We start from the raw sequence: 16111 nt of genomic DNA on the forward strand, positions 1-16111 counted from the left end.
TATTTCATAGGTCATACGGTTTTTAAGTAAGGAGCTCTATATAGAAGAAGAAAATAAAAATCAATCAATGTAAGTATAATGCTATATTTGCAAGGCTAAACCCCAAATGTTCACAATGCAGTACATGTACTTGTTTTCCCAGCGAACAGTGCAGGTGCCGTCCGTCGCCGTGTCCCAGTAGTAAGCAGCTGCTGTGTGCAATCCGGAGCCGTTCTTCTGAGTTACAGTCATCCTCACTATTAACATTTCGAAATTAATATTTTTTTTTGTTTCATTTATTTAAAACCAGCTGTTTTGTGTCCTTTTCTAATTTACGAAATACGTTAATTGAAAATTAATTATACGTATGAGTAGTTAGGTAGTTTATTATTCAAGAAATTTACAGCAGATGTCGCAGTGTTTGTTTACCTACAGTTCGCATCTGCTCATACGCTATGATCAAATTATTAAAGCAAAATACATACTGACTTCAAGCGACAATCATTAATCAACTAACTTAAAGGGAACTTGTCTTCTCATTTTGTGTTTATCCTGTTTTAGAGAATTGGCCATAATTTATTATTTGTTTATGACTTATGTTTTATTCAGAATATTTGGAATCGTGACTTACTTATGTATTTAAATGGCTTATTGAGTTTATTCAGCCTGGCTAACGTCTTTTCTGTGATAACAGTTATCCATTGAGGAGCTCTTGAATGGCTGTAAACATTTCCTCCCAAACATAGCTCTATATTATCCCTAACTAGTTTCTGGACTTCCTCTACATTAAAAACTAAGTCCTGAAAATATAAAATTATAAGTTGACTAATTCATAAAATTAATCATATACATTTATTTATTTATTTAACCTTAATTTTAACTTTAAGTTACCTCTTCATCGTCCTCTTGCGCCATAATATTATATAGAGTTTTAGATTTTGTACTTGTTTGTAATGCTCGCTAGGCTCTAGGCGTGCAAGAATTTTTATTGATTGACTTCAAATTCGATTAACTATGGAATGGTGTCACTTACTGATAATTAAATATTAGAATTTATATAAAACCTATTTATATAAACACGAGTATAATCTATAAATATGGCCTCTGTACACGGGTAGTCTGTGGGTAGAGTACGTACTAAAATTCTGTAGAATGTGAGTAGAATCAAGGTAGAATAGAGTAGTTACTAGTTAGTACCTTGGGTGAGCTACTCTACCACTTTCCTTCCCCCACCTTGGCGTCCACTCTACTCTACCAACTTGACCTATATAAACGGTTAGTAGAGTAATGAGTTCAGCCCTCTTTACAGCATGTGCATTGTGTATCTAAGTTACATCTAAGTTTTTTGCTAAGTTTTAGGATTGTTATTATTGATCTAAGCTTAAAAATAACATTTGGTGGTTTAAATCAGAAACTTTAAAACTAGTGGAGTTTTACTCTATAATATGTACCTAACTATTATCCGAGTAGGTATATCAGAGAGCGGAGCAATGCCGCGAGTCAATAAGGCCACAGGGCCACATTCACACGGGAGGCAGCTTTAAAATGATTTAAAAAGAATTTCATTAAAAATTGGACCGTATCAAAAAACAAAAAATAAAAATTCAGTTGAATTGAAACCCTCCTTTTTTTGAAGTCGGTTGAAAATATACCACTTGAGGTTTTCAGACAAGTAACACTAGTAAAAAAAAATATATTTTGATCTTTTCATCCGTCTATCTGTTGTCCGGATTGTGATGAAAACATTTTATAATTAGTCTTCAGCAAATTATAGGCTAAAATTTATTTTGAAGGATTTAATTTGATTTTTATCTACGTACGCGCGAACAATCTCGCGTATCTATTGACGCGTCCCGTTTGCGACGACAACAATTCGAAAAGACTTGTAGCTTTGACGTCATTCAAATAGAAAAATATAAATATAGTCTATCGAAAATTCACTCAAATCAAATGTCAAGTGTAGTAAATTGTGATTTGTGTTTTTGCTTCTTGGAATGTTTGTATTGTATTCTTTCGTGTATTACTTTCGCACGTCAAAAAAATTCTCAAGATTAAAATAATAGCGATGTGTTCATAATATGGTGTCCTAGTTAAGTGTATTGTTAATTTGAAAGCTGGTTAAATTAATGGAGTTGAAGGTCTGGGTCGAGGGGATACAAAGGATTGTTTGTGGAGTGACGGAGACTACCACTTGCCAGGCTTGTTACTTTATTTATTATTGGAATATAATCGAATTTATCATAATGTTGTTGATGATGCAAAATTTTCTATGCGACTTTGAAAGTACTTTTCACTTGTGATGTTTGTGCTTCATTTAGAACACTAAAATTTTACAGGATGTAGTCTTTGCACTTGCTCATGCTACAGGAAAAGTGGGCAGATTCACATTAATTGAGCGATGGAGAAATAATGAAAGGCTTCTAGCTCCACAGGAATATCCACTTAAGGTACTTCAATTCATGTGAACTCGTATATAAACACGAAACCATAATCTATGTTGAATAAAAAAAATATATTGATACAGTATAGCTTTCCAATCCATTTTGATATATATTAATTGCCAATATTTTCACTAAAGAAAAAGAGGATGAATGTTGCCTTAAACAATAATGTAAGTGTAATAATGTTTTAGATTTTAATGAAATGGGGTGAATATTCAAATGACATACAATTTATATTAAGGAGATCTGATAGTAGCGACAACCAAAAACCTTTACCACCTAATAGTAATTCTAAATCACCAATTGGAAATGGGTAAGTACCCAATGTTTTTTTTAATCTGTTAATAATTTTGCCTTACAATGTTATAGAATTCTTTATAAGAAAACATTATTGAAAAATAGTTTTTGAATGTTTTAGTCTTTGATATCTATAATTAATCTATTCTGTACTTATTTTTAGCAGTCAGAATAATCAGCCAACTCCAAACATACAAGATAAACAAAACTCACCAAATAGGACAAATTCTTCCGCCTTTAACAATGTAAATAATACGTCACCTAGTAATATTGGTGTGGTGAAAGGTGTACAACAAAATAAGACGCCAGAGTCACACAGTCCTGTTATGAAGGATGTACCACCTTATAGGTAAGTCCTTATTACATAATGATAAATACAAAATTCCTGTGATATATTATACTATTAATGTTATAAGTTATAACACACACATTATAATAGTCAGAATCTATAAAGCTGTGTGTTTATTAAATTTCCTCTTAACACTTACATAATAATTAGTTTAATTTTAATATTTGGAAATATAATAAAATATACACTAAATAAATTAAAAATTCTGGCATTTGGTATGATTACTTATCATTTTCTATGATTTATCTCTATTTTCCATCATATCAGCATAGATTATTATCAACATCTTTCAAAAGATTCATACAATTTAATGTTGTATTATAAAAAATGGTTATGATTTTCTATATGCATGTTTTATTTTAATGTGCATGGGTAATGTAAGGTCTGCAAAAGAATGTTAATGTTAGGGGGTTAGCCGTTAGGGGATATCTTCACATTTAGCATGCCACATATTTTGCATGTGTACCATCATTTAAAAATAAAATAATCTTGAAAATTCTCAAAACTTTACAACATAATATAACAAATTATGTATAGCCACTCTAACCTACTTAACACTTAAATTTACAGAATTAATATTCCAGATATCTGGTCTCAATAAAGTTTACAGCCTTCATATAGTAACCAGCTAGTTAATATAAATTAGTTTAGATACAAATTGCATGAAGGAAACAAAAACTTTTCACCCAGGGACCCCCCACCACCATACAGATCGCCGCCGCCGCCGCAGGGGCTCCGCAAGTCACCGAACCGCACACCTCGCTCCAACCACATGTCTCCGGAGACTGATGATGAAAGGAATCCGGAAGCAGTCAGCTATAATACTCAGTATAGAGAGCTTGTGTCGCTCGTCAATTATCAGAGGGAAAAGCTGTCGAGTCAACAGGTTGATTTGATTAAGGTATTTTGTCTCTATGTCTTCTTGTTTAGTAAATATCATAAAATATGTTATCAATAAAATTGGTGGTTAAAACTTGTTAATTATTTTCCACTTCTAGAATCCCTGTTTTTATTACTTTTATATTTCACAAATAACAATTATTTTAGAAAATAGTTGTTTTAAATCTAAATGATTTTTCAGTATGATGCAGAAATAGGCTACTGGGAGAATAAAGGTCGAGAGCAAGAGAGACAAGTGGAACTGCTGCAGCAACAAATAAATTCAGCTGATAATCAGCTCCGGATAAGTACAGAACAGGTAAATTATTATTTAAAATTGTCATTAAAACGTGTAAGAAGGGAAGTTATTCTTGTTTTAATATTTTTCTTGCTGTTGCTTGAATATTAAACAAGATTCACTTCACAATAAAGATAAAATTTAATCAAAAGCTTTTGCTTTTTTATTCCCTAATCTGACAAATTATATGTTATGAGATTCTTTAATATAATGTATTATTATTCATATTGTATTTCAGGTTCAAGCATTAAATTATGTGGAAGAAGAAACTGATATAGTAAAACAAAATGAAAAGACGCTCAAAGCTGAAATAGTGTTAGTTCGCTCCAAACTGGCCAATTGTGAAACTGAACTGTTGCAATGTAAGAATAAAATAAGGAAGCTAATGGAAGATATTCACAATGAACAAAGGGTTATAAGCAGTCGTCATCAAGAAAATAGGTAATAAAAGGACAATTAAATTATAATAATGTAATTTTCGGTATAGTTTTATTTGTATAATCCCTAAGTTTACAATTCGTCATTATAACTGTGCAAGTTTATTTACATGTATGTTTTGTACAAAATCAGTTTAAAATGACACAACAACACACTTGTGATTTGGTCACAATAGTATTATAAACAAGAGTGTCTATGTGGTTATTAATACTAATATTGTTTGAAATATTTTCAATATCAATTATCTTTAATCTAAATTACTACATATAAATAAAAATTTGCAGACAAGCATTGGAAAGATCAATGCTTGCGGAGATGGAAAGTCTGCAAACTCAGATACAGCAAGCGAAACACGCCACCGAGATCAATCACCTCACTGCCGAGAATTTGAAACGAGAGGTTTGTATGTTTTGGCTTTTATAACCTTGTGTTATATTTGATGTTCATGTTATAAGAAAAACTTATTAATGTAGATGTACATATAGATTGAAATCGACAAAAAATTCTATTGATTTTTTTTTGTTGTACAGTAATATGATGATGAGCGGTTAATTTTCGAAAAAATCGCAAAACTTCTAATAACTTCAAAGTAGTAGAAGTAGGAGGAAATATGCAGTGGATTTTTCATTAGGTATTAGTTAAATCTAAGTTAAAAAATTATATTTTATTAAATACAACAGGTTGGAGTACTAGAAACGGCTATAATGGAGAAGAAACGGCAAGTGGAGCGCCTCGTGCAAGAAATGAAGGAGGCCAACCTGCAGAGCCTTGCTGGCAGTGCTGATGAACTAAGGCATCCACTTGATGGTAATTTGATCATTGACTACATATATTAAATTATAAAAAAATTATGAATAGGTGTACATAATATAATATTTGTTTGTTTAATAAATTTAGCTATTTGCTGCGGCTTCTCTCGCGGTGTCAAAAAAATTCTCTATATATAATAATAATTCAAATATTTCATTTATTTTTAACCGACTTCAAAAAAAGGAGAAGGTTATCAATTCGGACGGTATATTTTTTTTCATTTATTTTTTGTAACATCATTAGTCCGCTATAGCCTCCTCACAAAAATAACCATCAAATTGTGTCGTTGTAACTGCACTAAAAAAGATAAATAAACATACATAACAGTAGTGCATTCTGTTTGATTCAACACATATTTCCGAGTAAATGATGTTCACTTACACATAATTCATGTTTATTTAAAAATTATTTACAGGAATGTGCAAAGCGGGAAGTGCTAGGAGAATAATTGGGTCACCGAGGCAGCTAGAAAACGCAGCTCCTACTAATAAAAATCCACATGGCGTCTGGGTTTAAACCCAGTTTAACTGTAACATTTAAATGTTACAGTTTTTCAAAACATTATTAAAACAAAGTTACTTGCTATAAAAGGTTTCTCATAAATTTAAAAGCGTATAAAATTATACATAGAATTATTTATAATATTCCAATAACAGAAAATAAATATTATATTTAAATTTAGCGCATATTTTGTGGTAGTTTTAAAAGTGCAAAAAATATTTGATATTTATTTATTCCCTATTAGAGATGTAACTGTGTTTTGTGAATTGTTCATTTTATAGATGTTTTACGCCAAGAAGAAAGTATTATATTTACTCCCTGTATGATGATTGATATTGATTTATACTGATATCGTTTTACTATTGTAAAATTTTTGAAAAGATCTTTACGCTGTAAAAACTAAATCTATTGCAACCTCGAACAGTATCTAATGTATATTAAATACCTAATAAAGATTTATCCAGTATACAAAGTATGAGTTGAGACTGTAGGGACACTTTTATTCGAAAAAAAAAAAATGAGTATTGTACCAGATGTAGTAAGTATTTATTTCCTATGGGTAGACTTTACTCTGCTGTGTTTAATCTCTATTTAAGCTATGTGTTCAAACTTGTGTCATATAATCACTGTCACAAACTATATTTTATATTAGTTTTAAGATGTGTTTGTACTTAAAGCATTTTATGTAATTGTAAAAGTATTATTCTTGCCTTTTTTATTGTAGTACATATTTGTGAGCAAAATTATATGGTAGTTTTTGTTTTATAAACGTACAATTTTGCGATCATTGCTTCTTTACGTAGCGGCATTTAAGGAAATGTGTTTTATTCTCATTTGAATGTAAAGCTCGCCTTTGGTACTCTTTTGTTTTTGCGGTACAATTAATATCTGTGTGATTGCAATTATGTTTTATAAAATTGTATTTGGGAATCGTAAAATATAATTTGAATCGTTTTTTCTAATTTGAATTTGATTTAGGGCTTGTGTTCGTTTTGTATACTTACTGGTTTTGTTTTTCTACATAATAACAACATAATTTTTATTATATTTACGAGTGATTTTCTTTTGGTTTTTCCCTAATCAATTATGCCGTGCGTTGTGCAATGTGCCATTATTATTTTAGATTTAGTAGAAAATAAATTAATTTATTGTACAATTGTCAATTATACTTTCAGTTCGAATTTGTTTTTCGATTTAACTATCAATTTTTCGATTTTAATGTTAATCAATAGTTTGCAATATGTAATTAAATATAATAATAATCTAGTCGGAAATATAAGCCATTGCAATATTTTATCAATAATGAACAAATTCTTATACATAATATTAAATCGGCCTAAATACATTGAATTTTAATAAGTATAATAGAAGTTTTTAAAAAGTAATTTTCAATCATATTATAAAATGTTTTACATTATTATATTCTGCATGGTTACTAATAGGTAGATGATTGTATATTCACTATAGAATAAAGTGAATTTAGAAAGATGTTGTTTTTGTTCTCCTCCTGTATTTTTATAATAATTAGTAATATGATAACTCGATTGGCGATTATGATCCTATTATTGCGGTCCCGAACAAACTCAACCCACACACAAAATCTCGCTCAAATCATAGAATCCTACTAATATTATAATTACCTAATGCGAAAGTTTTTGAGGATGTGTGTGTGTTTGTTACTCGCAATTTACGCAAATATTGCTGAACCGATTACAATGAAATTTCGCACACATATGTGTTAATTAATCTTCTATATAGAGGGTAACTTGGATTAACATATAGGATAGGTTTTATCCCACAGGAACGGGAACTATGCGGGTTTTTCTTTGAAAACGAGGGCGAAGCCGCGGGCGGAAAGCTAGTATAATATACTTGCTCAAATCAAGCACATGAATACATGATTATATTTACAAATAGGCACGCACAAGTTTTGCGTGCACGGTACAGCATCTATGAAACCTATAAATAAAAATATATTTAAAAACTATGCTAACTTAATATTTTTTTGAAATCGGTAACTACGTGATGCCTGAATCCCTTTTCTACTAATTATTTTAAATGTGTTAACTGTCCCTTCTTTCCACCACGGTCCACAACCGCATCAATTATGATGAAATCCATTAGCTGTTGTGAAAATTGGCTAAAGGAAAGAGAATTTCATTCCTGTAGTTAATATTCATTCAATGTATTTAAAATTCATTAATTCATTCATTGTAGACATTTTTTTAATTTTCTAAACTGATGACGACTGGTACATACGCTCGCTGATCGCTCCGATTACAGTGGTCAGTGGACGGTTTTTTAGGGTTCTACCTATCTAAAAATTTATTAGTGCCCCGTTAAAATATACAATATACACTAGAACTATATAGATTATCATCGAATTATCGTAATCGACTTGTCGATGCAGACAGAAGTGAGAAACATACCTACCGTCCAGTAGTAACGATTTTTCGTAATATGTGGCATCATGAAAATTGGATAAGGAATTTTTGAGATCCCAGAAAATGGATGATATTTAGATAAACGTTTTCTGGGATGTTGGTGTAGGTAGATGTACCTTTTTTAAAACAACAATCTTTATATAGTAAAGAAATGGCGCTGTTTGAAGAATTCTTGTAATTTTGAAATATGTAATCGGTATTTATTCAATTTTTGTGATGGTCTGATGAGGTATAGGGATATAAATAAAACAACACGTATAAATTAAATCTTATTTAAAATGACAAAATTAATCTGTTTACGTAAACTAATTATCTTTATAGGAATAATCTATACAATAACTATCATAAATGCGCATAATTACGCTGTACTTCACATTATCGCAGCGTACAAATATTTACAAATAAGTTTACTTCCATCGAAGAGCACTTTATAAAAATTGCGAAACTCTCTATTTCACTAGAGATTCTTATATTAAATCTTATTAATGTACTTTTATATACATCTGAACAATAAAAATTATTAATTGTAATCACATTTGAGAATTCTTTACGTCATGAATCCTGAGTGAATGAAAATATTTTTCCAAGTTAAGGAAGTAGATGAGCCCACACTTTATAATAATTCAATTTTAAAAATCTTAAACATTACCAGGGTTTAGTAATCGCCTTTAGGCTATGCTAAAATCAATAAAAAACGGCTCGGCTAACATCCTTAACTTTTTAGTAATATTTAAATAAAATTGATTCGGTACTCAGGTACAGCTTGGAATGGAGTAACTACTAATCAGTTACAGAAATATGAATCACGAAACTCTATCAATTTTTTTGTTCATTAAATCGCATAGGAAATCTTTGTTAGCTGCCACTCCATATGTTTTCTATGAAGATTAATTTGTAAGATAACATTCAGTCATTCAAATATAGATTTTAATATTTCTCAAATTGTGTAGTACCTAATATTAAAAAGTGGTTATAAATTATTATCGACTATCTCAGTATCGTAAATGAAATAGTTTTACTGTGCGCGAGTGAGATGGTGTTATTGCCGTTTCTCGTATATAAGAGTGGGATAGTAAGTTTAATTAAAGTTTATAGGAGTGACAATTTTGGGAACCAAAATTATTTAATATTTTATTACATTACATGCCAGTAATTTTCACCTACACCTGAATATAAAGACTCTTAGATATGTAATATAAGTAATGTAAGAATGCGTGAGTGTAAATGGCATATAAAGACTTATACATATTATGCTATATAAAATAAATTGCAATTTCTTCTTGAAAACAATCAATATTGCTATAAACATCGAGAATATTATAAAGATTATTGCCAAACAAACATTGCTAAGGCATCATTTGTTATGGAAGACTCGATATTTCAATCTTGAACATTTCCAATATTTTAGTGCGATAGTGTTTCTTAATATTCAGGTACAAGAATAAATATATTACTGTATAAAAGGTATGACAAATGTACAACAACCTACGATAGCATTATGACCATTTACTTGCAAAATCACATTCAATTTAAAATACTGTTGCAATCAACATTTAATTATGAAACATAAAATTCTACTCGTAATAATTTAACGCAAAAATATACATATTTATTTATTAGAAAAATCTCAGTTCCGATCCACTGTTTCAAACTACACTGTATCCATTCCGCATAACCTATATCACAACCTTACTTCTTTTTCAGTGAATGCTATGCTTTTTCTTCTTTTTCTCGATTATACCTCTCCAACTCTTTGAGGAACTGTCCTTTTGGTTTCATGACATTGGGTCTGTCTCCCCTGCATTTAGGGCAGAACCATTTGCCTTTTGGTTTAGTTGTGAGTGAGACGCAGGAGAAATGGAACCATTCTATGGGGCACAGGTCATTGTCGCATAGGATCATTTCTCCGAACGATATTTGGTCGCACAGACAATATCTGGGCTCGTCTGGGTCGATAGCGTCTGCTTCTTCTGGCGGAGTCTCTGACCGTTGCGCCGCTTGACGTGCTTTGCGTTTCTTCTTCTTGCCAATACCTGAATAAATAGTACAATAATAAATACATGTCTAGGGTGACAGCATTGCTTATAACAATACTTTCATAATTAAAGTAGATGTTCTACTTTAATTATGAAAGTATTGTTATGTTTTGTAGTTTTTATTTAAAAAAAATAAGCTTGATGTATTTGAATATAGTAATTGCCCTATGTATGCATAGAATATCATTTAATATTTTAATGCTTGTACTTTACTTGTTTGCAAATTAAAACAATTAAACTACATATATTGATTTAGATCTATTTAACTTCTATTATGCATTCAGTTACTTCTAGTTCTCTAAGTTGAAAAATTTAACTTTAAACAGACACTCTTTTCACAATTAGTTGATAGTTTTATAAAATACTAGCATACCGCCCGCGGTTTCGCCCACTTTGTCCTTATAAATTATATACTAAAACTTTCCTCTTGAATCACTCTATCTATTAAAAAAAACCGCATCAAAATCCGTTGCGTAGTTTTTAGGATTTAAGTATACATAGAGAGATATAGGGACAGAGAAAGCGACTTTGTTTTATATTACGTAGTGATAACAACAAATTTATGAGTCGAAATATAACTTTTCACTAATCTATAGCATACTATCAAACCGGGCGAACTCCGTTTCGCCACCAGAGACACCTTTTCTTTGCTATAAACCTCACGGAGTCCGAGACCTTTCCAACGAATGCAAAACCGTGGAAATCGGCTGGTGCGTTCTGGAGTTATAGCGTCAGGAAGGAAAACCCGACTTATTTTTATATAGTAGATAATATGTATGTATGTTATGTGTAACATATTACAGTGTAACCTGGTTAAGTGAGACATCAAGGGACCTGCAATATCGTTTCACTTATAGAGGTGAGAATACAGGTTATTTCAGTTATACAGGTGCGAAAATTAAATAAAATAATGTGTTATGTATATATGTATAAGAATGAGTAAACAAAAGATGTTATCACAGTTACAGAGGTTTATGCATATAAAATTTACTCGCTGTCTCATTTATAGAGGTAACTATTATGATAAATCGAAAGAAAAATCCCAGATAATATAGAGGTTTACCTCGTCCCACTAACAGAGGTAATTCAGTGCCAAAGTGTTGGGACCTCAGCATGAGTTCCAGTTATGGAGGTTTCTCACATCCTTCTCTTATCCAGGTCCCACTTAACCAAGTTTCACTGTATTATGTTTGTATGTACTAACCCTTCTTATGCGTGGTGTGCGTGTGCCGCTCGCTGTCCCGCTCGCTCGAGTCGGCGCCGTCCGTCGCCGCGCCGGCCGCCGTGCGCGAGCGACGCGCGCGCTTTGACCAACGCTCACCTGAGTTTTGAGAATATAAATAGTATCAATAATTTCTAAACAAATAAATAAATAATAAATATTTCGGGACAATTTTCACACACGGCACGATCTGATCCCATACTAAGCTTTCGCTTGTGTTATGTAAACCAGATGGCTGATAAACATACATATGTAATTTTAAATAAATACTTATATAGATAATTAACACCCAGACACAGAGCAAACATCTATGTTCATCACACAAATATTTGCCCCGGGTGGGGATCGAACCCACGACCTCTGGCTTGGAAGGCAGGGCCACTACCAACCAAGCAAACCGGCCAATCATATAGTACATACGTGTAGTGTACAGCATAAGTGTAGTGTTGCAAGAACTTGAACAGTTTGTTTGAATATATTAATAATTAAATCTTAAGGCAAGCAAGGAAAGCTACAAGAATGTCTCGATGATGATGATGATGCAATGAAAAATGTTGCAAAAATGTTCCTTTCCAAGCAGAAAATGTTGCATGTAGTTCATAAATGAAAACAAAGTTGTTTCAATTATATTATAATGTAGGAGTTTTAATAAGTAAAGCAGTCCATATTATAATATTAAAACAACAATTGTTTTAAAAATATACAGTGAAACATGTTCTATATCCTATTAATACTTATTATTTGCTTCCTGAACATTTATATTTCCAAATTGTATTTCAATTGAAAGGAAACGGAAATTATTTTTTAAGTTAATAGATAACTATTTTAACATAAGTTAAACAGTGAATACAAGATCACAGGGTATATTATTCTAAAGAAATTAGTTAACAAAACTGAAAACCACATTTTTTAATATTTTCCTTCTGAAAAATATGAATATGAAAAAAGTTACCTCAATCTATATAATATATAAAACTCAAAGGTGACTGATATAGTGATCTATCAACGCACAGCCCAAACCACTGGACGTATCGGGCTGAAATTTGGCATGCAGGTAGATGTAAGGACATAGGCATCCGCTAAGAAAGGATTTCCCGAAATTCTTGCGAGAACGGGGAAAAACGGAGATGCACAAACAAAGTCGTGGGCGGAAGCTAGTTAATGACTAAAACGAGATATTACTAAGTAAGAACCTCACCTCCACCCTTCTCTTTCTCTGGTTTCTCTTTCTCCTTTTCACTGGTCCTCTCCGGCGGTGGTGGTGGTGCACTCTGCTGCTGCGTCTGCTGTGTGCTCTCTTTCTCGTTCGATCGACTCTCCGAGTTTGCTGTCTGCTCTTCTTTTGCTGTACCGTTTGTGTTAACTTCTAGACATGATACTGGGAAAAAAGAAATTGTAAATTAAACTTGTTTTCAATATATATAAATAATTTGAGCAGTATGAAGTTAAGTTGTATAAACTATGTTGCTAGTTCTTAAATAATATTGTAAATAAAAATGTTTACAATATCTATAAATAAATGTGGGGCAATATGCAGTTGGGTTCTATGAACTTTGTTGCTTGTTTCTTACTGTTAATTTAATTATTGATCAATATATCATATAAATAAACTTACCAAGCTTCTTGTGATCAGCATCAAGTGATCTCTGTTTGTTGTCAATGAGGTCTTGTAACAGTTGAACTACTTGTAACTTTTCATCTCCAATCTCTTGAGCAGCTACCAAAGCAGCCTGTAAGCGCAATGCCGCACGCCCACGGCGCTTTTCTTCTGTATTTGGACCGATACATACTGCCAAGTGAGTCTCTGCATCTCTTAGGCATTCTAATAATAAAAAAATTACATATTATTATAAAAATTCTTAATGAGTTTAATATTGTTATGCGAAGGAGGTTTATTGTTACTTTACACCGCTTTTTAGTGGTTTTTAAAAATAGAAAGTTAAAGAATGAGCAATATATCCATAGACAAATTAGGTAATTTTACTTTACTGAATAAATGTTGTGAAAATGTTCCGATAACATAGTTTAAAGTAGTTATATCGCGAAACTAGTGTATTAATAGCGAAGAACTATGTTATTTTCGTCCATGGCTATCGAGAGTCGACTATATACCAAAGCACGCGTCTATAATTGGCAAAAAAGCCTGTGTCAACAAAACAGTGAAAGAGTAATTTAAATCGATGCAACTGCTTTTGAGACTTGATATAATGTTAGATCTATCTAAGATGTTGACATATTATTAGAATACGACATTCAGATTACCTCTGTAAGTAACATCTAACTCTCGCATACGCGATAAATGTCGTTGCAAGTCATTAGGCAGATTATCGACGATATCTAAGTAGTTCTCAACGTAAGTTGCCGAGAGCAACGCTTCGGTCGACGTTTGGTTAAACATGATTATACCATTTGAGCACTTTTCATTATTTAATACACAAAGAAGCAGAAAAGTATCTTATTTTTAAAACGAATAACAACTAGACTCTAGTCTCAGTAGCCGTCAAATGGCCGTCAGTCCATAGTCGTCAACAATGAGTTGCCATTTATGTAATCGATAATTTCCTTATTTTGGTAGATTTATTACAATCTTCAAATGGCAATACATAATAAATATAATTAGAGTAACAAAATAAGGTTCTTATTTTTTTACAGTTAACAATTATCGACATAAATTTAAAGATTAAAAATGGTTAGTGTGTTTATATTGGTTATTTGAGAATGTGTATCGACAAAATCAAACATATTTTTTAAATAATAGTGTACAAGACTAACAACACTTCTAACATCATTTGAATTATTCTTTCATATATATAATTAAACATGTGAAAATGTAGTACATTTTATATTAATTGGATTACTAAATAAAAATATACCTATTCTGGGTAAAAGATCTATACACTGGCAACATTATCAAGCGTCATACCAGAGACAAGGACGAGTAATGTCATTTCTTATTAGCCAATGACATTATTGGTTTATAAATAAATAACAAGTATTTGTTATTGTTTTGAAAAGAAATAGTTTTATTATGAAATCATTATTTTACATTAAACATTTAATAATATGATGTTTTACAAATCAAATTATCAATGATATTTATATCTAGGTTCCAGTGGCGCCATCTGTTAGGTTTCATAAAATGGTACCTCAAAATAATACCTTTGAATGCTATATACTAATCCTACTATCCTAAAAATATCATATTATTATTATCATATTACAGTCTACGAAAAATAAATATTATGAAAGCCAATGATGAAAGCAAAAATTGTTAGAACTTAGAATGTATTTATCTTGTAGCTTGTGCCTTGTAACTTGTTATGTATCGATATTTGTTACTTTTATCCACGTAGTATATTATTATAGTCTGTGCTTTTATGGGTGAAAACCACTGAAAGGATTTTAATTTTGTGATATAACCCACGTTCTAAAATTTTTACATTGTATTTATAGATGCGTATCTACTATAATATACCTAGGTATCTACTATGAAAAGTTTAGACTAATTTACTGTATAATTATGATTTTTTTTTCATGATAGAATTTAGTTATAGAGATAATAGGTAGATAATCAAGAGATTGTGGAGGAAGGAAGGTGGAATTCCTCCATCGAAAAAGGGAGGATCCTCGTCCCTCGACCAGTCTACTCGACTGGCCGGCCGTGAAGGCCCCGATGGATGATGTCGGAAAGTTGTATATATAGCTCTGTAGCGAAAACATTTCGCTTGCGCGATTCAGAGCGAGGTGTCGCTACAAGATAATAATGATATAATTAGATATAAATTAGGTGTGTGTCACGTCAAATTATATTTGATGCGGTAGGTACTTACCTGACAAACTTGCGTTATGCGTCTACATTTTGGGGTCTACCAAGGGTCTACATTAGTAGGTAGTTGTACAATGCACATTGTACATGTACATAATATGTCATGTAAGGTCTTAAAGGACAAATTAGTAAATGTAAAGAACCTTAGTTGGTACGAGGTTTGATTTAGGATATAATGACTATGACAAAACGTTGTTAACTGTGTTATATATGGGAGTGTTTCAACTTAATTTTTTAGATATTTCTCGTTATATTTTTAAAAGTTATTATTGTCATTTTACTCATTAGGTTAAATACTTTCGTTATCAGTTAAAAGTTTTTTGATATTTGCAATAGTTACGGAATAATCGCCTGTGCACACTTAATGATTACACCCTGTATATATCATCACGCTAAGACCAACAGGAGCGGAGCCACGCGGGTGAAACCGCGAAGCGCAGCTAGTAATATATAATATTAGATTTTAATTATAATTTCCACATTTTTTTGCTTGGTGTTCCAACGTTAAAAAAAATTATACAAATTAGGTCCTGAGTCTGTTTGTGTTCTGGGTTTTACGAGCAATGTCATGACCTCTGATACCTTGGGTTT

The 16111-nt window shown here is 31.5% G+C and overlaps 3 protein-coding genes across 5 annotated transcripts; 1 reads left to right on the forward strand and 2 right to left on the reverse strand.

The window, feature by feature from the left end:
* Positions 1-68: 68 nt before the first annotated feature.
* LOC149479469 (dynein light chain Tctex-type 1-like) lies at positions 69-1788 on the reverse strand. The gene is made up of 3 exons (XM_089708224.1): positions 871-1788; positions 611-779; positions 69-236 (listed from the first exon to the last, which is right to left on the reverse strand). The coding sequence occupies exons 1-3, from the start codon at positions 892-894 to the stop codon at positions 82-84; spliced, it is 348 nt and encodes a 115-aa protein (XP_089564350.1). The 5' UTR covers positions 895-1788; the 3' UTR covers positions 69-81.
* Positions 1789-1925: 137 nt separating this feature from the next.
* On the forward strand, positions 1926-6007 carry RASSF8 (ras association domain-containing protein 8). 3 transcript variants are annotated; one of them, XM_089707779.1, is made up of 10 exons: positions 1926-2177; positions 2316-2426; positions 2612-2733; positions 2881-3066; positions 3757-3967; positions 4148-4264; positions 4482-4684; positions 4966-5080; positions 5362-5488; positions 5907-6007. In XM_089707779.1, exons 1-10 carry the CDS (start codon positions 2106-2108, stop codon positions 6005-6007), a joined length of 1365 nt encoding a protein of 454 aa, XP_089563905.1. In that variant the 5' UTR covers positions 1926-2105. The 3 variants fall into 3 exon arrangements, with proteins under 3 accessions (XP_089563905.1, XP_089563907.1, XP_089563906.1); XM_089707781.1 differs by having other exon boundaries at positions 3778-3967; XM_089707780.1 differs by having other exon boundaries at positions 2884-3066.
* A 2685-nt stretch (positions 6008-8692) lies between these two features.
* On the reverse strand, positions 8693-14203 carry LOC149479471 (inhibitor of growth protein 2). Its single transcript, XM_089707789.1, has 5 exons — positions 13957-14203; positions 13310-13516; positions 12888-13072; positions 11677-11788; positions 8693-10469 (listed from the first exon to the last, which is right to left on the reverse strand). The coding sequence occupies exons 1-5, from the start codon at positions 14090-14092 to the stop codon at positions 10147-10149; spliced, it is 963 nt and encodes a 320-aa protein (XP_089563915.1). The 5' UTR covers positions 14093-14203; the 3' UTR covers positions 8693-10146.
* Positions 14204-16111: the final 1908 nt, after the last annotated feature.

Source organism: Colias philodice, chromosome 20 (assembly GCF_061535455.1).
Source record: "Colias philodice isolate Cphi_HAF_F1 chromosome 20, ilColPhil1 Martin Lab GWU primary, whole genome shotgun sequence".
Lineage (NCBI taxonomy): Eukaryota > Metazoa > Arthropoda > Insecta > Lepidoptera > Pieridae > Colias > Colias philodice.